Source organism: Poecilia reticulata, chromosome 6, assembly GCF_904066995.2.
Source record: "Poecilia reticulata chromosome 6, P_reticulata-male-v2, whole genome shotgun sequence".
Lineage (NCBI taxonomy): Eukaryota > Metazoa > Chordata > Actinopteri > Cyprinodontiformes > Poeciliidae > Poecilia > Poecilia reticulata.
Window position 1 is genome coordinate 12,064,071 of NC_088835.1, and position 23,212 is coordinate 12,087,282.

Below are 23,212 nucleotides of genomic sequence, written 5' to 3' on the forward strand. Positions count from 1 at the left end.
AGCAAGGCAAGCAGAGGAATTTCAGGGTGCAGAAAGGACCGCTCCTCTCCCTCTCCCTCTCTCTCTCTCTCTCTCTCTCTCTCTCTCTCTCTTTCTCTCTCCCTCCTCTCTCTTTTTCTCTCTGCATCCGATTTTCCTCTCATCTCGCCACTGCTCTGTGCTGAGAAAAGGGGGGAGGTGAGGACGGGTAGGTAGGAAGGTGGTCTTGCAGTCGACGAGCGAAAAAAGGGAACATGAGTTTGCTGAGGAGTATCTGCAGCGAGAGGGGAAAAAACCTTTGCACAGGAGCCCTGCGGATCGGTAAAGAAGGGACGAATGACCACTCTCTGCTCGGAGTCCGCCGCTTCAATTGTTTAACTTGTTGATGCAACGTTACAGCAGTTCTCCCTTTTTTTTCTTCTTCTTCTTTTTACCCCCTCCTCTTCTCTTCAATCGTCTGGCTGCAGTGGGCAATAGATGGCTGGCGGGATTGCAAATATTCTCTTCCGAGGATTAGTGTTTTATTGACTTCACCGCGGACGCAGATTAATGATGGAGCTTCTCTATGGTGGGTCTTTTACTTTTCTTGGATTTATTTCCAAAGGGAGACAGAGAGAGGAATAAAATCCCGGTTATTGTTGGATGAAGATTTGGGAATCTAATTGATATTCTGCCGCAAAGAGTGGGCTTTCTTTAACACAACAGTTAGAAAAGACCGAATAGGTTCGGTAGAATAAAAATAAGTGATTGTTTTTTTATTCCCCCCCCCCCCTTTTTTTTTATATTCTGTTTCGCTGAGCTTTTCTCTCTATCTGCTCTTCCTCCTGCAGATGCAATCTATCTCTGAGCCCGTAGCACTGTGACAAGCGGAAAAGGGTCGTTTAAAAAAAAAAAAAAAAAAAAAAAAAACCACACACACACCCCAAAAAAATCCCACTACAGGTCAGCATGGCAGCAGGTGTAGCGGCATGGCTTCCCTTCGCCAGAGCGGCGGCCATCGGGTGGATGCCCGTGGCGAGCACCCCGATGCCCATTCCTCCCCAGGACAAGAGGAAAGCCCAGGACGGACTCATCATCCTCAACGTGAGCGGCACCAAGTTCCAGACGTGGCGGACCACGCTGGAGAGGTACCCGGACACGTTGCTGGGGAGCACCGAGAGGGACTTCTTCTTCCACGAGGAGACCAGCGAGTACTTTTTCGACCGCGACCCCGACATCTTCAGGCACATCCTCAATTTCTACCGCACGGGCAAGCTGCACTACCCGCGCCAGGAGTGCATATCGGCGTACGACGAGGAGCTCGCCTTCTTCGGCATCATCCCCGAGATCATCGGGGACTGCTGCTACGAGGAGTACAAGGACCGGAGGCGCGAGAACGCGGAGCGGCTCCAGGACGACGAGGAGATGGACATGAACAACGACGTCGCGCCGGTGAATCTGACGTTCCGGGAGTATCTGTGGCGGGCTTTTGAAAACCCGCACACCAGCACCCTGGCGCTGGTGTTCTACTATGTGACGGGCTTCTTCATCGCCATCTCGGTGATGGCCAACGTGGTGGAGACGGTGCCGTGCGGAACTCTGCCCAACAGGTCCAAGGAGATGTCCTGCGGGGACCGCTACGCGCTCGCCTTCTTCTGCTTGGACACGGCGTGCGTCATGATATTCACGGTCGAGTACCTGCTCCGCCTGATCGCCGCCCCCAGCCGCTGCAAGTTCATGAAGAGCGTGATGAGCGTCATCGACGTGGTGGCGATCATGCCGTACTACATCGGCCTGGTCATGACCGACAACGACCAGGTGAGCGGGGCGTTCGTCACGCTGAGGGTCTTCCGCGTCTTTCGGATTTTCAAGTTTTCCCGGCACTCCGCGGGGCTGCGCATCCTGGGCTACACCCTGAAGAGCTGCGCCTCCGAGCTGGGCTTCCTCCTCTTCTCCCTCACCATGGCCATCATTATATTCGCCACGGTCATGTTTTATGCAGAGAAAGGCTCCACAGCAACCAAGTTCACCAGCATCCCCGCAGCCTTTTGGTACACCATCGTCACCATGACAACACTGGGGTAGGTGGATATATCACGCAAGTTTCTGAAAGCTCCCCCCCCCCATCCCCTCAGAGCTTTGCAGGATGCTTAGGTGAAATATTGTTACATACATGTGCAGTGGTGATTCTTGCCTGAATGCCACTCAAAGGATAAGCGACTAGCCTAAGGGGGAAAAAAAACAAAAAACTTTTTAGAAACATTAACAACCAAAAACATTGATCTGATATGAACTATTTATGTGTGTACGCATTGAAAGATAGATGTTTATTTTAACAATGTTTATGAGAATAGAGAGAATCTTTTTTTTTTCCATAAAGAGGTTTCAGAGGTTTCACAGTCTTCATTTCCAGTCAGTGTGCAAGAAATCCAGCCTAAGTTTGACCTTACTGTGATTATCACCAAGGATTTAAAAGTTTTCGCTTTCCAAACCGTCCTGTTTCTACAGTTTAAAGCGTTATTAAGAGGATGCCACACAAGATCTTTGCCCATCTCTATGAAGCGTTGAGTAAAATCCACTCACAACATGTTGCTGCACACTGCCTCTCCAGCTGGCTAAACGAAGGATGCTGCAGTTCAACTTAAAATACCAATAAATCTGATATTTTAATAAGTGAAACACAAACATTGCATTACAAAGTGAACCGTTTTAAAAACTTCCAAGATGTTACAAGAGGCACGTTTGTCAGGCAGCCTCAGTGAAACGACCAGAATCAGATTGTTATTCTTGTTTCTCTACAGAAAGTGACAAAAAGGTACGATATTCAGCACAACTATAAAAGGTTTTGCTTTAGTGTACATAAAAAAGTTAAACAATATATTTTTATGTAAAAAAAAATTCTGAGAGCATATGTACAGTTGTACTGATCAGCTGTGTTATTCTATCATTTGAAATATTTGTTACTTTCCTGTTGTATACGAAAGTAATGCACAACATGGTGATGTTGTGCATTTTGCTTTAACTTTTTATCCATTTTTACCAGACAGCTTCGTTGTACAGAATTATTTTTAATACTCTGACGGATTCAATAATGACTGGGAGTGAAAATAAGCAACAGAAAAACATAAAATAAAATCCCCTCTGGGCCGTGACTCCCCGGGCAGAGAGCCATATCACCTATATTGAAGCCCTGCCAGTGCTAATTTAATAATTATCAATCAATCAGGTTTATTTGTATGAAACGCCTTGTTGCTGAAATGTTCTAAAGTGCTTCACATCAGAAAATACAAAGTCATCAACAACTGAAACGCTGCATTTTACCAAGAGCCGTATGATGATGCCACAAACTGAACTTGACTTCTTTTTCCATTTCTGTTTGGAGGACAACAGGACCAATGACTCAGAGGAAAGTATTCAACCCCTGGTGAAATAGTCTCTTATTAAAGTAAGAAATGTTTTCATGTAAAAACCTCTACAAGTCTAAAATGGCGTCGCCACAAGATTATTAGAGATCATTAAGCTGCCCACCAAAAACAAACAAAAAGAAAAACCTTCTGAAGGCACCTTTACTGATTGGTTATGCTGCCGCAGGTGTGCGCTAGGACATATTAAAAAGTCCTTGAGCTGTTCCCGGCCAATCACGGTGCTGCTGGCGGATCCGCCGCACACCGTCAATGAGGCCGAACCCATCACCGTGCTGAAGGTCAAGCGTCGTCCCTGCCCGCTTTTTTCAAGGGTCTTCTGCGGATCGCTTGTAAAGCTCACAGCAACGGTTCAGGGTCCCCATGAAAAATGATAATACTAATAATAAAAAAGTAGATCTCGTGAAACCAAGAATGGAGACTGTCGTAACCCAGCTGACAAAGACAGAAAAAAAAAAAAAAAAAAACTCCCTGAATTCCCAGATCTAAAGAGCAGTAGGGATTAAAGCGAATGCAAACTTGTTGGTGACAAAGTGCACTCAGAGGAAGCCGCTCTCCTCTCCCCCCCTCCTCCTCTGCTCTCTGCCTTCTCATTCATCCTCTCTCAGCTCATTTTCCTTTTCAGCGAGGTACAGTAAATATTTGAATGCTAATTTCATGCCCATGCACAATGTCAGCAGCTGCTGTGTGCTGATGTAGCATAAAATAATTAAACACCGTTAAGACGATTACATCACATTAATTTGTATTGATGTGAGCACTCAAGTGCTCGGGTCCTCGGTCCTGAGATTATATTAATTATATCGCAGCCATTTTGGCCTATTATACTTACCATTCGCTGCACGAGTGAGATATCTTTCCCAAGATGCTACAAAAAAAAAAAAATCACCAGTTGCTTTTTTTCTTTTCACTAAGTTGACCAGAAATCACAATTGCAGATGTTGGAAGTACAGGCGACCGGCTGCCTTTTCACTCACTGCTGCAGAACTGAGCGCAACCCCCCCACTCTCCACTCCCCTCCACATCTTCCATCCCCCTACCCACTCCATCTCACTCCTGCTGCTGCTGATGACACAGAAACGAGGTCCTGTTGAAATAACGTGCTCATCTCAAAGTCCCCCCACATCACAAATCAAACATGCAAAACAAATTCCCAGCAGTTGTGTGCATTTATCCCCGCACCGCGCTCAACACTGAGCGTGAACAAGTGTCCGCGTGGCAGGAATATCCCGGACGTGACAGGTTTTTGGCTTTTTTGTTTTGTTTTTCAGGGCTGAATACCAAAATCCCTGCACCTTCTCTTATTTCCCCACCCCCCTCACCCACCCCACGTCTTCACACCTGCATTGACGCAGCTCCGCGTCTCTCTCTCGGTTCCGCAGGAAGCCTGTGTGGTTTTTAAATATTACTGCCATCATTCAAGGTGTTCTCTGTCTCACTGGCTTCCTCCTATGCGCTCCTATTATGTGGGTGACACTGAGTTAGTGGACGTACTGTCCTCTTAATGGCACATACAAATCTTCTCTCTGCTCTCACTCAATACCAGTCAGACTACAACTCACCCTCCTTAAATGACCAGTGAGCACATAATTAGTAATATGCTCGGTCCGCCGTCTGTGGCTCGGCGTTGTGCCGGACATGCCCTCCATTTAGATTCAAAGCACAGATGAAAGACGAGTTGTGCAAGAGGGCTACATTATTTATCTTACGGTGGGCGCAGCGAAGATATTCACCGGGGTTCGGCTCGGAGTTCTCTCCTCCTTTGTGCTGCTCGAGATGGATTTGAAAGAGATGTTTTGTGCGCCGGAACAAAACTGAGATGTCCTTGGTAATGGGGACGTCTCTGTCACTCCATTGTGAGCTGCGACAGCCGGCTGACAGATCTGCAACATGAACTCGAGCTTTCCAGTTGGTGCAGAATGCTGCATAGTGGACCACCGCTGGAGCAGCCTGAATGAGCGTCGCTTGAAAAGCAAAGTGGGGCCTCTTCTCTGGCGCGATCGTTTTCTGAGGCGCGTTAGCGGTAAAACGAAACGTATGCAGGCGCGTTCCAGTATATTGGAACATAATCGAGCGGGATCCTTTTTCGGTGACTCGATTTAAAAAGCAAAAGTCACGTTAGGGCTGCGACTAATGATTGCTTTAGTTATTGATTAATCTGTCGATTATTCTGATGATTAATCGGATAAAAAGTTGGCAGATTCTGCAGCTTTTTCATTGAACCACTTGAAAGAAATGCTCTAAAAACACACAAAATACACATTTTATTGCTTAAAATGCAACATATTAGCATTCCTGTAGTGAACACTTGCATATTTGTAGTGAAGAATGTACCTACAGCTTAAAAAAAACAAAAATTTGTCAGACAAACTTGTGAAACGCTTAGCCCTTTCCACTCGACTCCACATGAACACTCTCTGGGGATAATCTGTTGATTTATCAATTAACCAATCTTAAAATCAACACGTGCATGTTTGTTGTACAGTTTTGCTTTAATTGCTGCTCTGAATAGGTCGTTCTTTCAGCAAATGGCCTCTTTTTGAATCTGTGTACTCCAGTTAACAATTAATCGAATTCTAAATTAGTTCACGATTAATCAAATTAATCACTTCCGCCACAAAGTTGTACTATGTAGACTCATTACGCACACTGTGATTTATAAATAAAGATTAAAAACACACGAAAAAATCTGTTTTTTAATCAGAAAAGTCTAATTAGAATTTGCACATAAGACCGATGAAAAACATGAACCTCCTGAAAATGATGTATATGTATTGTAAGTACCCTTCCAGCTCCTAGTCAAGGCTACTTTTACATGAATTACTGCGTCAATGCAGAGTGGCATGGAGGAAAACAGCCTGCGCCTCTGCTGAGGTTTTAAGGAAGCCCAAGTTGCTTTATTAGCAGCCTTCAGCTGCTGGTGCTGTTGTTCTTTTTCTTTGCTTTGACAATGTGCCGTAGATTCTGTTTGGACTGTAAATCACAGTGATAGCATGGTCATTAAGCAAGGTAATGAGCAAACAGCCTAGGAATCAAACGGGGGACAACTGCATCGAGGACTGCAGCCTTTTCCTACAGTACATCTGCTCTACCACTAAGCCATGTAGTGCCCTTCTCCCTTGGTCAACCGGTATTTCTGGTTACTATTGCAGCATGAACACTAAAGAAGATCCCAAGCAAATCAGAGAAAATGTTTTAGAAAAGAACAAGTCAGGAGATGGATCCCGCTCCCCCCAAAAAACAACCTCAAATATATTCTGGAGTTCAACTAAATCCACCAAAAAATGGGAGGAATATGACCCATTAAAGTAAATTTGACTAGATCAGACTGAGTACAGGAATGACTGTGCTGAAAGGAGTTAACATTTATTTTCCAGCAAGACAACGACGCGAAGTAACCAGCTAAAGCTACACAGACATGGTTTCAAGACAACAAGGGGGATGTTCTTTGGTGGTCTAGTCAAAGCCCATAGAGAATTGGTGCATTTACTTCAAACAGCTTCTTCAACCTGACAGAGCTTGAACAGATTAGCAGGGAGAATGGAGGAAAACTGCAGTCTGCCTGAAACTGTCCACACAGACTGCAGGCTGTGACTGCGTTCAAAGACCCAGGCACTGTATGCTGACGTTGAATGGAGGAGATATTTATGCCGTCACTTATTTTATGCTACATATTTTTATGTGTCAGTTTTCAGTTTGTCATTAAAAGATTTTTTTTTGTGCATCTTTTTTTGTCAAAAACGCCAAATTTTGTTGATCATAATTGACTTGCAAAAACCGATAAAAAGGGCAAACCATCCAAGTAGTTCAACACGTTTTGTAGGCAGGGCATAGTACGACTTCAATTTTTAGCAACATACGACAGAAATGCGGTGACTTTTCAGTGATTTTCTTATTTATTAAGATGCACCTGAACCATGCAACCTGTAGAGCTGAATTAATTGTCTGTATAAAAAAAACAGATTGAGAGAATATGCTGCACTCTCCTCCAGCAAGCAAAGGAAATGAGGTGTTTTGGTGCTTTGTTTCAGAGTCCAGGATGCAGAAAAACATCAAGCAAATAGCTATTTAGACTGATACGAATGAGTTGGTCTTTTCATTTAGCTGCGAGTAAGCTTTCTAAAGACTATCAGCGGCGCCAGTGACTGAAACCTGCACTCGAAGGCGAAGCGTTTAGATTTCTTCTCTTCCTTTCCGAAGGCTGTTTCGTGCCAGCACGGTTATCGTGATCCATTTCCCCCTATGTATATTTTCAATTTCCCATTTCTCCCACCCCATGGAAGCAAAGACAGTGGCGGGCATTCTCTCCCCCGCTGATGGCCCATTGATTGTGCTTAAGCAGACGTGCAGACATTGGGAGAGGAGAGCGGGGGGCTCCTGCTCTGAGGCACTTGGCAGGCAGCCTGAATGAAAAGGGAAGGGTGCCTGGAGACCAGTGGAGAATCAATAGCTCTGTGCAGCTGCATGTCATGCCTCTGTGTGTCTTCTGCTCTATGCCACCAAACACAGGACAAGACCCACTTATCCTACCCTATTTATCGAGCCTAATCTCCGCGGCCGCTTTTTGGATACCCAACAAAGAGGAATGTGCCTCTGTCGAAACGGATCTGCGCCGATTTTCAAGCAAAACGCTTGACTGGGTGCAGAATAGGAGATTTGTATCTGTGGTGTTTTGCTTTGCGGCGCCCTTTGAAAAAGCCAGGCTAAAGCTTCATCGGCGTCGTCGTCATCGTCGTGACGTAGTTTTACACCGGCTGTTTGGATCCCAATCTAAAGACATCGGAGCTTATTAGGCTGGAATCGGATGTTGCGGTGTTTTCATGCTCTTATTTTCCCTGGATGATCCATGCGGTCAGGGCGAATTAGCTGCAAAGGGAGTTTTCGGTGCTTCAGATCTTTTTAAGTGATTTAAGGTGTAATGGAGTGCACTGCTGAGAGCAGCTGTGAAAACGGCGGAAGTCAAGCGCAACCCACAGGGGAGGAGGACTGGGAGGACGGGGTTTATTCTGGAACATCGGCACGCTCGTTCCTCTGGAACCACACAAACATCGCCGCTGATAGACACAAGAGGTCTCAGCTTCTGACAAGAACATATTTGTTTCAAACACACACACGCACGGAGACACTGACACGGTTTATCTACCCCTCTCCGTCTCACATCTGCTTACTCTGAAAACGGGGAAATCTCAGTAACAGAGATTTACAATGCCCTGATTTAAAAAAAAATTTTTTTATGTAGTTTGTGTTATGCTTTTTTTTCTTTAATTGCAGTTGATCGCTGTGAACAAATGTTTATTTCTGTTTATGGAAAAGTAGAACATGGAGTCTAGAAATCTTTCCCGTAACGATCGTTAAACACTGCTACCACACTACGTTTATAATGTCTGCCAAAAGTTCACATCCTCTCATAATGAAATTAGACGGGATGTTAATTTTAACCTTTCAGTGATGCATTTGAACAGTTCTTCTTCCATTATGGGGTGATGATACAACAAATTACGTCAAGGAATGTTTAGAACAAGATCTTGGGAGTCAGATTTCAAATTTCTTGTAGATTTTCTCTGACCCATGCACACACCACCACTAAGACCTGGATAAATGTCTCTAGAAGACAGATGTCTACGACATACTTTTGTTCCCACCAAACGCGTTTTGAGCATCAGGTGCGTCTGATTTGCATTCAAAGTCTATGTGGAGCGTCGGACGTGTCAAATGCTCCAAACTGTTCAAATTGCTCGAAACGTGCTGCACCATTAGATATTTGATCACTTGGCAACCAATTGGCATTTGGTTGATCTTATTGGCTGGTTTGAAGCGAAGTCTTTTTTTTTTACAGATTTGAGGTTGAGGTCAATCAATCAATCAAATTTTATTTGTATAGCACATTTCAGCAGCAAGGCATTTCAAAGTGCTTTACATAATTAAAATAAAAACAGCATGTGACATTAAATAAACAGTGAGAAAGAGAAAGAGATTTTTTAAAAAACAAACATTAAAACATTAAAACCCGCACCCCTTTGGGATTCTAACCCTCAGGGACTTTAGTCAAAAACATCGTTTGACAAGGACTCCAACCTCTAGGTTTTAGTTGAAACTCCATCAACTGGGACTCTAAACCCCGTAGAACTTTAGTTAAACGTCGTTTAACTGGGACGTTTTCCGGGGGGCTTTACATCATTAAAACGTAGAAAAGAAATTAAAAGAAATTAAAAACATTAAAGACATAAAAACATGGAAGACATCAAAACCCGCACTCTAACCCTAACTTAGCCATAAGCAACTCTAAACAGGTGGGTTTTAAGTTGAGATTTAAAAGCACCCAGTGTTTCAGCTGTTTTACAGTTTTCTGGAAGTTTGTTCCAAATCTGTGGTGCATAGAAACTGAATGCTGCTTCTCCTCGTTTGGTTCTGGTTCTGGGGATGCAGAGCAGACCAGAACCAGAAGATCTGAGGGGTCTAGACGGTTGGTACAGTAATAACAGATCTTTAAGGTATTGTGGTGCTAAACCATTCAGTGATTTATAAACTAACATCAGTATTTTAAAGTCTATTCTCTGAGCTACAGGGAGTCAGTGTAGGGACTTTAAAACTGGTGTTATGTGCTCTATCTTCCTGGTTTTAGTCAGAACCCGAGCAGCAGCGTTCTGGATCAGCTGCAGCTGTTTGATTGATTTATTAGTCAGACCTGTGAAGACTCTGTTGCAGTAATCAATGTGGCTAAAGATAAACGCATGGATGAGTTTCTCTAGATCTCGCTGAGACATAAGTCCTCTAATCCTAGAGATGTTCTTCGGGTGATAGAAGGCTGAAGGCTCAGGTCAGAGTCCATCACTATTCCCAGGTTTCAGAGGTGATTGCAGAAGGTGAATACTTGCCTGATTTGTCAATACCAAAACCAGTTTTGATTAGATTTGGACTGCAGTCCTGCTGAAACCTTCAATTGTACCCGACTTTGAACCATCTGTTAGATTGAACTTGATAGCTTGGCTGTCAGTACAGTACTCTTAGGTCTGATTGCATCGCCTTGAATCATTGAAACCTTTTTTCCTGCCACTGGGGACAAATCTGTGTCTCCTCAAACAAAAAAGAAACTACTTTTTTTAAAAGCATCTGCACCATTTCCTTTAATCCGATGGTGGCATTTGGGGTACAGATGACTGCAGCCTGGACACAGCTGGAGAAGGAGACCAAACACACATCAAGGCTGGCGTTGGGGTTTGTGGAAAATGAATGGAATAGTGAAGTAGGACCGCTTTTTTCTTCCTCTTCACCTCAAATCCGAACTAGACGGTTGAAATTTAAACACCTCTGGGTATTCCAGCTTAGGTAGTGGTCTTAATCTCAACCACATGGAGAGGTTTTGGTCTACTTATAAGTCCGATTTGTGCTAGTACATCAACCACTTTAAATGAGGTTTTGATGAGAAGAGAGAGGAAATATCAAACTGGAAGTGAGAGAATGCCAGATAAATGCTGAATTTGTCTTTTAAATTGATTGAAGATATTTGCTGTATGATGATTTCACTGAAAGAATAACACTTCACATAAATTATCAATGTTTTAAGAAATGAATGTTACGTTCATGCTAATGACTAATGCATGTAAACTTCTGTGGCAGGAGTCAGATCCAGCTCTGCAGAGATGACACCAGCACACTGCCATAAAATGAGATTAGGCAGATGTTTGTATGAGATTCTCATGGAACGATGTCTTTGAGGGGATATTTTTTTTAGATGTGGTTGCATGCAGTAGTTTTAACAATCAGCGTCTTATCGGCAGAAAACAGCAGCATGAACTGCCTCAGTTCACAGAATCAGCTTGAGTTTCTCACAGGAGAGTTAAGATGGTCCAAAGCAGATATACTTCATCTCATAAGAACTCCTTTGCAGAATTTTGATACATTAATTATCCACTGCTCTGATGTTTCTTCTTCTCATGATAGTACGGTAAACGGGCTACATTTACACCATTACAATAAGCTAACTGATACAACAATAATATGGTTTTTAAAAGAAAGTAAAGCGTCACGGCAGGTTAATAATGTCTTTTCATGCTGCATTACTCTTCCATCTGACAGGCTATGGAAACTAGAGGGCCTTTCGTGAACCACGTAAATTTTAATTGTAAATAATTTATGTTATGGAAATCTGAGTCTAGGCTATAAAATCACTGTTTATCTGTCCAATCTGACTGAACTTGAAGTATTTTTCAAAGAAAAATTGGTAAAATATTAATTATCTAGATATATAAAGCAAGGAGACATACCCTGAGCAACATTCAGTTTAGTTGATGGTTGTTTTTTTTGCAAAAAAAAAAAAAATACATCCATTATTTTCACTGTAATTCACTACTATGGATTATTTTATGTTGGTGTGTGATGACTGCACAATAAAATACACTGACATTTGTGATACAAATAGAGAAAACTCAAGGGGCGCTGTACTAGTGGTGAAACAACTCAAGTGTTTTAAAGGGATCCACAACTAGTTGAACATGTTGCCCTAAATATGTTGTCATTTTCCTATTTACCTTAAAAGTTGTTTGTATTCATAAAAACACTTAATTCAGAAATTTTATATCTTAGGTTTTCCACCTACGGAGAGCTGTTTTTTCACCGATGCAATGCATGCTGGGCTGACGACATGGGTAGGTTACAGAGGACTCAAGCCTATAAGTCGAGCAAGAAGTCAAGGTCATGAAGGCTGATGAAGAAAGCCCACAAAACGTCTGGATCGAGACAAACTGTCTCAAAGTTTTCATACACCAGACATCTGCTGAACAAACTAATGTGATTGGCTAACTAATCTATTAGCTGGAGCTAACACCAATAGCAAAAGCGAACACGAAATGAAATCGAATAGGAAAATAACGAATTTAAAGTGGCAGTGAAGCGTCTTTATGTCTTCGTTTCACACCATTCTAACAAGTTTGAGAAAACCTCTTGGTCTCGATGCTTACTGTAAACAGCTTCACTTAAAAACCGGAGCTCTAAGCAGCATACTATCAGCATTTCTAAACGCTAGCTTTTTCGGCCGAATCTCTCCTCTCCAACCTTTTTGTCCTCCTCATTTTCATTTCCCCTCGTCATTTCTGCGTTTCCTTCTACTTCAGTGTGCTCTGGTCCAAACTGACAGAAGTGAAAGTTACTTATTGCTCTTCTGGCTGGACGGAGCTTACACTGTCTACCCAGAATGCATTGCAGTGTAAACAACATGACCTACGGTATGTTTACTGTGTTTTGACATCTCAAATAAAGTCTGCTGTTTCAACTGATCGCGGCTCCCTTTAAGCTGCATATATATGCAGATACACACAAATCCAAATCAGATAGCACTCTTGTAAATTAATGAAAAGTTTCTTTAAGGTAATTGTTCGACCATGAGACACATTTGACCACCGTCTCTGACAAGCCTTTGAAAACAGCTCAATCCTGCAAGAACAGTGTGACAGAATTATTTTTGTTTTTGTCAATCCTTTAAAGCCTAATACCTTAAAACATGATACTAAACCTCGTCCTAGACGTAATGTTAAAAATCTACAGCAATTAAAGCAATCAAACTGAAGGAACTAAAGAAGCTCTAATTTGGTTTTAATTCTGAACTCACACTTTTCTCTTCTACACCTTAAAAAAATGAAACCCGTGATTTGTTTCCACTTCTATTTACTTTAAATTCAGGTACTTGGCATCATATTTATCACACCTCCCACAACACATTACTATTTATGAAGGGACAATAAAACAGTGCAGTTTCAATGTCACTTTTAATTAACATGCAATTTCTTTTTTTCCAGCGTAGCGATAATGTAAAAAAGGAGCAATCACTTGTTGTGGCACCGAGCAAGCGCGCTATCCTGCGTCGCGACGAGCGCGCTTGCACATTGCACTCATCAAAAGGCGAATTTATCACCGCGTCGTCAGTGCTGCAGCCCCACCCACCGAATCCAACTTGAAAGGCTTGACGAGTGGGGCCCAATAAAACGCTCAGGATAGGATTTATAAGCAGAAGGAAGCAAGGTTAACACACACAAGGGTCACTGTAGGGCCCATAAACCACCAGAAGTATAACCATTATCATGCTTGCCAGTTTTGACACCTCAACCTCGCGGCATTCAAAGCAAGCACACGACGCGGCGCCCTGACGTGGCGGTTCGGCGCGCAGCGCAGCTTTTTGAAGTCCAAACTCTTCAGCACATGTCAAATCTAATTGAAATGTACAGGAACAATCTGGAGGGCCTTTGACTGTTTCTGTGCCCAAGAGATAACAAATGCATTCTTGATTTAGTCCTCTCGTGATTGGGTAAGTTAGCACGCCGCTGGCAGACGAAGCAGGATTTTCACTCTCTTTTTTTTTCTGTTTTCTTTTGCGCAGAGCACGACAGTCGGCGAGAACATTTGGTGCGTTTGATTATGGAGTGAGATGGGTGTTATTTTCATGTTCAGAGGAATACATTACACCAGTTGGCATTGTGTGTACTGTGCACATTATGAAAATCAGCAAACCATTATGAGAGATGCGACGAACCGCGGTGTAAAACACAAGTGGTTAATGTGAGATGTGTAGGCTGCCATTCGCCTGTAGGCTCACACACTCCCCCTTCACCCCCCCTTCTCCCCCCCCCACACTCACACGCACATACACACACCCTCCTTTCAATTCGGAACCAGGTGTTTTATTGGGGAGGAGAGAGGGAATGCTAATGCGAGGCTGCTGTAATGGTCCTGAAGTGACAGGTGACTTAATGAGAGGAACCAGGCACTGAAATGTGTTCTGTACACACTCCTTTTCTGCCCATGCAAATGACTGCAAAATGGAGGAGCGAGAGCGAGGGGCGGAAATAGGGAACGTCCTCAAAGGAGATTAAGATCATTGTTAGAGACGGAATCAGCGAAAAGACACAGATCTTATGGGCTTTTTTTTCTTTCTTTTTTTTTCCTGCTAAACAGAAAAGCGAGAGTCCCTGCATTTCTTCAATCTCCTTTGTTAGCACTAACAGTTTCACACAAGCAGCCAGGGGTTTAAAGGGCTGTTATGGATGCGTGAGCTGAATTATTAACATGTTATGGAGTCATATGTTACAGCTTTATTACATACGTCTTTAAATGTTTTCATGCAGAATCTTTATAGATGCCAGGCCACCGTCTTCGTGAAAGAGAGAGTCAAGGTGGGAGGGTTTTAGGGAGGGACCCGAGGTAAATGCTCAGGGCAGCGATGCAGTGCCTTACATCAGACCTTAGGATCGTACAGACCACAGGTCACATCCAACCCTAAACCGACACTCAACCAGCCTATATTAAACATGCTGTGAATGTTCCGATTGTTGCTCTTATTTTGAAAACCCTGCTTTTATTTAAATGGGTAGCGAGTTTCATTTCCTGTTTTTGAGACTGCATAAGCTCTGTTTAGCCTCTTGCAGCCCCCAGTTGTAAGCACTGAGACTTTAGTTTCACACCAATTTTTGTGATTTGAGCCCAAAACATCAAAAATATCTGGATGGAATAATTGAAATGTAGCACAGTGGAAATCAACGTCTTCCGTAGCCTTTCTAATGCTCCAAACAGCTGAAACAGGTTTCTGCAGGCTCAGAAAATACATCTAGAAAAATCAATCTAAGGCCTTAATTAATTTTTTTTATGTCCAGATTGCCCATACAAGTTTTCCAATTACATTTACATAAGTTTTAGATTGTTCATTTGGTAATTTATTTACTCTTTCCTTTAACACTTCTTTTAACTTAAAAGAAATGCAAACCGATGCCTGATCTGGCCGATGGAGGAGAAACCTCTGCAAGCCAACACCAAATCCCCTGTAGTTAAATCACAATAAGGCCGAGGAGCATTCTGTGGAAATCTTGATCTACACTGAGTGGGAGAGATGCAGCATTAGAAAACTGATTCATTTTACTCTGTCAACTTGCATTTCCAAACCAGATTGTGGTGCACAAAGGAGGAGGAATCCTTCCATCCCTGGTGGCAGCCATCTGTGCCTAGACGCTTACTCTCACGAAGCGCCGCCTATTTCCACAAAGCTCCTCTGTGGAGCTCCACTCTCCACTTGAGCTTTCGCCCCACTGAACGCCCCTCGTCCCCACTCCTGCAGACTAGCGGCAGCAGCAGTTAGCAAACAGCTGGTGGAACTGCACATCTACATCCAGCCCAACGTTCCTAAGAATGTTTGTAAACGAAGCAGGACCGTCGGAAAGGGCAGGAGTTTCTTAAAGACACAGAGGCCAGTTTCAAGGCATCAAATTGTGAGGTCAGATTTTTCTTTCAAGTTATTTTTCAAATAGGATTTTCACAACAGCTAAAAGTGAAATATTAACTTGACTGTGTTATAAGTGGCATTATTTGCCTGAAAATTACATAATACATCCACCCTCCCCCTTTGAATTATCATAAATTCAACTTCTGGCTCGGCTCACGCTTAGCACATATGCAAGTACGCTGGCAATAAAATGTACCTGGAATAAACATTATACATGAATTGCTCAGAACCTGGGCAGTAATCTGGTGCTTTCATTTCATCGCTTCACAAAAAAAAAAGATTATCGAAGCTTTCCTGGCTAAATTTGCTTCAAAAATGCAACAAAACCAATCAAAAGCGCCGTCTGAAACAGGCCACACCTGCATTTCACAGTGTTTAACAATCATCTTGCATAAATAATAAACCAGCTACGGTTCAGCAGAGCAAAAGCAGTAGCGCAGGCAACACACAAACACATACGCGGCCTCCCCCCACACACACACACACAAATTCAGCACAAGAGGAATAAAGCAGGTTTTTAAATCATAAAATCTCTTAACTTATAAAATATGTAATACCATACTATACAGAAGGGCTCAAACAAATCATGGCTCATTATTTTTACTACATTTTGCACCCTATATTCAACATTAACGGTATACGTGCAATTCAGACTGACAGGTAATGTCAGCTGCAATGTGTTTTTTTTGCGGTCAGTCACCCTCTGAGCTGAAAAACAGACCATGGCCAGCTGGTAGGGCTGATGTGAGGTTACTGCGTATGTGAACAGACTCTAAAAGCAGCCGCGCATCACCGTGTACGGTCAGATTGATAAATAATCTATATACGGCAAGGACAACATTTCTGTCCCCACATTTGATTCGATTCCTTTGACAAGCCGTCTTAAAGGCAGCACCGGTAACTCGCACTTCACACACACACACACACACACACACATACACACAGGAGGATTTCTTTTTTTTTAATTAATTGACTTTGTTATTATGCAGGGGAATACATGCATGTTCTGCACACGGGCCACTTGGTGTGAGGATGTAAAATATGGCATCAGTGGTTTTTCCACCGCTCAGCATTTTTTTCCCCCTTTCTCTTTTTTTTTTATCTTCTTCTTTGTATTGCAAGCAATGCTAAAGATTAATGGAATTTTCCAGAACAAGATTAAAGTTACCACAAATGAATGCGGCATCACTGCATTAGGGAATGAGGAGAAACGTGAGAAAACACATCACCTCGATTTCATTGTTGTTAGAAAGCATTTGCTCTCCCTGGCTCCACTTTCATCCAATCTAGCAAGCTGGAAGCCCTGACCCAGCTCTGAGTGAATGAATGAAAAGGGGAAATATTGCCTATTATGCGACTGTGTCCCGTCTTCAGAGCCGACGTGTTGTAAAAAAAAAAAAAAAAGGAAAGAAATCCGATGCAAAGTGTGCGCCACGAGATCAGTGGATCAAACGCTGCGAGTGATAAATCCGAGCCCAACAGCTATCGGCTCCTCCGGCGCGGCTTGGCCTTATTTACATATTCAGCATTTACATACAGATGAAAATGGCTCGTCTGGTCACGGAGAGATTGGTATGCAGACTCACATAATGCCTCATCATCACTTTGTTCAAATGTGCAAGAGTGTTTCTAAATGGATTCCCTTTGCGTTTAGAGTCTACTTAGCACTCAATCGAGTTATCGTGTCAGGATCGATAAATGTGTGCTCTTCAAAGATACGTTTAAGTGTCCAACAGATGCACTCAGGGCACTATGCATCATGAATTTGGGTTTTGGTCCGACACCCAATGAGAGCGGCGGGCCGTGATTATTCATTTCAGAGCTTTTATTACAAACGTGTTGATCGTTAAAGAGTAAACATAACACAGTGCGCTCGGCGAACCGTGATTTATGAGCCAAATATCTTTCTGAATACATTTGCAGTGTTTAGAAACGTTTTCCACTTCGCCGCGAAACGCATACATATTCATGTGCGATACATTTTTAAAGGTGGATTATTGTATATAATGTGAATTCTGTAAACCCCACCGCAAGTTGGCACCGTTTATTTGAAACTCAAACACAGGAACGAAGCGTGTGAATTAAAGAAAACACATAGTTAATGTCCAAACTCAAGTCAGTCGAGTTCCCAGGCTGTTGCTGTTGGACCATTTTATATATGGATACAAAGGTTCAGAGAAAAATAATTAGCACCTGATAAGCCCAGAGGAACAAAGAAAGAAGTTAAAATTACAGAAAGAAAAAATTAAGGGGGAGAATAAGGCATAAAAAAAAAAGGTAAAACAGATGGAAAGAAAAAGCAAGGTCAGAAAATAAATAGATCCTTAGACACTCAGGAATGAGTGGAGAACAACATTTGGTGATAAAATCAGGTGATTGGGAACAGCTGTAAAAGGGAGCAGACAGTTAGGCTGAGGAAAGGTGAATAATAAACGCCATGGAGCCAAACTAGGACTTCAAGAAAACTACAAATAAAGGGGAAAAGAACAATAATGGGCTAAGAGATGTACTTCCTCTGCAACAGCCGGTACCCGAAAAACCCCAAGCACGCAAGGATCGAAGCAAAAATAGGCAAAAGGGGGAAAAAAAGAGAAAAGAATGAGACCAGAAAAAAACTAAAGGAAAAACAGAAAGATGGAAAGGACGGACAGACAGGCGTCTCTTAAACTGCAACGCGTCACTTTCTCATGTGGGTTTAAGGGGTTCGTTCTTCCTACGTGCAAAAACAGAAAACGACGATTTTCAAACAGCTACTTTAATAGCACAGATTTTACACGGAAGAGATTAATAAAATACCGTTAGAGGAAAGTTGCATTATTAAAAAACAAAACAGCCGCCAACCAGCTGAAGTTGCAAACGAAGTTGCTAACAAGATAAGTAGAGCATCACAGAGGCTTTCAGGGATAAAAATAAAATATGTAAATAATTTAACACTTAAAGTATAATGTGTCTCAAAGTAAAACTACAATGAGTTTGAGGTATTCATAATTTAGAGAGCACTATTTTCTTTAAATATTAAGAGAATATGGAGAAAATGAGAATTTTCCACACTACACTCGGTATATAAAGCCTTTTTTTTTTTTTACATAAAGGTCATTTATATATCAGCGAAAAATGCCTTCCCATATTCAGTGACACCACAACAGGATGATTCTTTAAAAAAAAGTAATTGCTAACCTAACCTTACTCCAGTGCAGACCTTCAAGCCACTGACATGAAAAACAAGATGAAGCCTCCGCTAAACAGGTGAATGAAAGAAAAGTCTATTGCCAATGTCAGCTAAAGAAATCTTTCTTTAAAAGAATTCACTGAAAACAGCTTTTGAAGTTTATTAACTTAAAAATAAGGAAGTGAACTGAAGTCCTACATAAAAGCAGAAGTGAAAATATATTCTCCTCACCAACAGTTTTCCTCCTTGACTGCTTCAAGCTTATATTTTACCAATATTGCTTTGTTTAAAAAGCTTTTTTTCCTGACATGCCTCTGAAAAAGTGTTTAGTTTTCTGTTCTTTATCAAGATTTTATTGTGTATATATATATATATATATATATATATATATATATATATATATATATATATATATAAAAGTAGGATGTGAAGCCCCATGGCATGCTGGTCACATTCACTATTTTGATCGGTTCTTGTTTTGTTCATGGCCAAGATGTTCCTTTCCAACAACTCGTCTTTCACACCTGCCAGCAGGACATTTTGTATCCACTTGGAAAACTGATGATTTAAGGAAATTTACCTGCATTCAACTCATGACGCAGTCATAAGAAATGTGGTTATGTAACTAATAAATAATGCCAACGAACTGGGGCTGTAGGATTTTAGAAAAGCATGCAAAACGCGATAATACCGGTGAATAATAAGGATTTTTGCAGCATTGGGATAAATAAACAATAAATAAAAAGTGTTCATTTCTTTCTGCTTTGAATTTGTGTAGCAAATAAATACCCTTGTGGGTCTATTCAGCAGATGGGAAAATCCAAAATCTTATTTTTTCCTTCTCATCAATAAGGGTTTACTAAAAAAAACCCGAATGCTTCCGATCAGCATCTGCCCTTTTGGCGATGAGCGATGAATGCCTGGTACTTAAATAATTAGCTGAAACATGATTTCCTGATCATGACAGTGAGTTGATTGTACTTCATTCCCCCCACAGTTACCAGATCCAATAGAGCTCCTCCGGGAGGAAGTGGAGCAGATTTGCATCAGGAATGTGCATTTGAGAAATCTGCAGCAACTTTGTGATTCTATCATGCAAATTTGGAAATCTCCGAGGAATGTTTCCGGCTCGTCGTTAAACGTACGCCACGAGGAATTGAGCAAAAAGGTGGCGCAACCCATATATCTAGTAAAGTATATAATGACCATATAAAATTGTCATGATGAAAATTTCCTCCAGCTATGATTGATATGCTGCCTCTTTTCATAGGATGATAGCTGGACTGTGTGGAGTAGTAGAATCACGAGCACAGGAAGTATTTAAAGGGGCAACATTATGACATTTGCAGGCACATAGTGCCGTTTTCTAGCACAGTCGAGTAACTATGTTATCTTAAGTTGCTAAAAATAATGCTGCAAGTATCAACTTAATTTTTAACGACTTCTGTCGTGAGAAAAACAACTTAACAAAAGTCTGGATGAGAAGGTCCCGATATGTTCTAGGTTGGGAAAGTAAACAGATTCCTGCTGTTTTATGACTCTGTAAAGGTCCACGAAAGAGCAGCTAACCATCAAAATAAAGAGAGACGAGGAGCACATTATAAAATTTCACATTACACTTACTTAAACTGACACCTTCATGTTGAGTCTCTGTCTTTAAGAAGCTCCTACTCCTCGCATGCCACCACAACAATGTCTTCAACAGCTGTTCTTGAGAAATAGTTTGTATGCTAAGTTCAGCAGGTATTTTGTAATTGCTGCTGCTGCTAGTCTGGAGGAGCTGAGTGGGGAAGGGCGCGCTGTGAGGCTGGAGACTGCAGCTCAAGCTTTGTGGAAATGGGCGACACTCTGTATAAGCAAGAGCTTAAGTAACCCCAAGTGGCAACATAGGTATGTTTTTGATGAGGGAACGACATCATAGCAGGATTTAAAACTAAAATGATTCAATGTTATGTACTATCCCTATTTAGTGCTTGGATTTGATGTGCTGATCAGTCCCAAAGCCAACCTCTGCCACCAGTCTGCTGCACCACATTTGAAATAAAAGCATTTCTAAGAATAAACGTAGTTCTCTTAATGCTAAGTGGTTGTGAGAACTCCATCCACCATCCTGCCATCTTAATTTCAGACTCTATTGTTAAAGACCTATTTTTTCTTTCCCCCCCCCTTACTGTGTGACTTTCACAAGGCGTTTTTGTAATAGCCGCAGCCTCTGAAGGTTTCTGTGGAGAAAAATAGGCATTACCACTCACTTGTTTAAACTATTATGCTCCGAGTTTCACTGTACCATCAGCGACGTAATTAGCAGCTCCATATAGTTCCTGCGGTCGTGCACTTGTTGCTTTTGTTTCACGCTAATCAACACACAGAGCTCAAGCTGGGTTCATTTTCATGCCGAGCTGTAGCATTTCGCCCATGCCCTGGCGAACACTACACTACCCCCACAATGGTACGTAATGACTGCTGGATGACGGGGAAACAGTTGCTCTTTTATTTTTAGATGCGAGTGTCATTACCCTGAACCTAGTGATCATTAAGTTGCACTTTTCCGAGCTCCCTTGTCTGCTTTAGCACTTCAAAGGGCAGCTTTGCAGTACAAATATATGTGCAAGAGGTTACTCTCGAACAATTTAAGAGTTTAGGATGCTTAAAAGCCCTTTAAATGACATGATGATTTTCAGAGTTTCTGGTTAGATTTCTTTTTTTTTGCTTCTATTTAAAGGTAGGTATTACGTATTTTCCAGGCTCATAACACAAACGTTGGAGTTTTGACTGACTTGAAGAAGGTGGTGGAGGGCAACTTCACTCAGGTCCATTTTAAAGCACAATCAATTGACTATATTACAGTCAACTATTATAAAGATTTTCCACATAACAAACATGGCTTAAAAGAACACCGACTTTGCAATGTGATGCCTTGAATTTGGTGTGTGTCTCTTTAAAAAGCTCCTGCTCTGACGCTACTCCACCCTCAGCACATCATCACAACAGTGTTCCTCCAGCATGACGTTTACAACCGTTCTTAGAAGCGTTGGACCGAGAGGTCGTTTACATGATGAGCGACATTTCCACCAGGTGTTTGTTAATTTCTGCTGACGCTAGTCTGGTGGAGCTCAGTGGAGAAGGTATGGGGGAGGAGTGATCAGTGGTGCGGAAAGTCGGCTAGGTGACTAAAACTGTAAGGTGGAGCTTTAGGTAAATAAGCGGCGTATTGTGAGAGCAAGCGTTTAGGCTGCCAGGGGAGATTGAAGGATTTCTCCAACAAGCATGAAAGAATCAAAGCAGCACTCCATGCATGTTTCTGATTAGGAAATAGCATTTTAACATAATATGTTAACCTCAAAAAAGTTGATTTTACATAATACTGCCTCTTTAACGTAGTCAAAATAAATATTGGATTTTTTTGGTGAGGGATTATGCCTGCAGTAAACTTTTTTTCCTACTTTTGACATCTTTACATTGAGGGTGGAGGGCGGTATCTATGCAAACTTTTCACAAAAACGAATGAAATTTGTGTTTAGCGGTTTCTTTTTGTGGGAACGAATTTCTTTTTGTTCAAACTCTTTATATCCTAAATCTAAAACCTCTGCCTGGTTTAGTTTTGCAGTTTTTTAAAATATCCTTCGGTGAAATTACCGTAATAACCCGAGATTGGCTGGAAAGCGCACCATCTCCCCTTTCAGAAACCGCTAGAATCTTTCAGCTCAACATGTGGCGGAATCGCAAATTTGGCCGGATCGTCGCCGCTATGTTTAGGACTCATAGGGTCATCGAATCTTAACTGGACAGCCTGTTTATTTCCCCTGAAGTGGTGACACATGGGGAGAAGGCAGTTTTGGAGTTGCGGATGTGTTTTTCACCCATGGAAAAACTCTTTCTCAGCAGCATGTGGGAGAAACTGTAAACACTCGCAGCAAGCCTGTGACCTCCTCCTCCTCGTGGTCACACACTGCTGTGGGACGGCATCCCATTCTCCAACCAGCATTTGTCTGCAGCCGGCCGATGTGACTGTGCTTATCACTCTGGTACAAACAGCACGTCAAATCTGAACCCACGTGTTGTTCAGGTAGTGGAAGCTAATTCCATCCAAATAAACCCCTGGCTGTCGGGAACAAACATTAGCATCTTGGCGGAAGAGGTTTGGTTGATACATGTGGAGATACGGGATTGCCACCGGCAGCAGAATCAAATCTCAGAAATCTTTCTTCATTAGGATTCCCTTCAGCGATGACAGGAAGATGCTGTCCCACACTATTACACCGCCTCCACCAAAAGCTGTTTTGCATTGGCAGAGAGGAGCTAGCAGGTTTTTCACAGGCTCAACCTACAAACTCGACTCACAACGGCATTTTTCTTACAAATCTGGCACCCTTTAAGGAGACAGACCTAATTGGCAAAAGA

The 23,212-nt window shown here is 42.2% G+C and overlaps 1 protein-coding gene and 1 long non-coding RNA gene across 3 annotated transcripts in view; one reads left to right on the plus strand and one right to left on the minus strand.

The window, feature by feature from the left end:
* Nucleotides 1-23,212, minus strand: part of LOC145551948 (uncharacterized) — a 45,022-nt gene that overhangs the window by 9,907 nt on the left and 11,903 nt on the right. The gene's annotated exons all lie outside the window — the stretch shown is intronic.
* LOC103466333 (A-type voltage-gated potassium channel KCND2-like) overlaps nucleotides 136-23,212 on the plus strand; it is a 71,276-nt gene continuing 48,199 nt past the window's right edge. Inside the window, exons 1-2 of one of the 2 annotated variants that reach the window (XM_008411833.3) lie at nucleotides 136-547; nucleotides 810-2,039. In XM_008411833.3, coding sequence (XP_008410055.1) covers nucleotides 928-2,039 — 1,112 coding nt within the window. In that variant the 5' untranslated portion in view covers nucleotides 136-547; nucleotides 810-927. The remainder of the gene's footprint in view (nucleotides 548-809; nucleotides 2,040-23,212) is intronic. The other variant, XM_008411835.3, reaches the window with a different exon arrangement.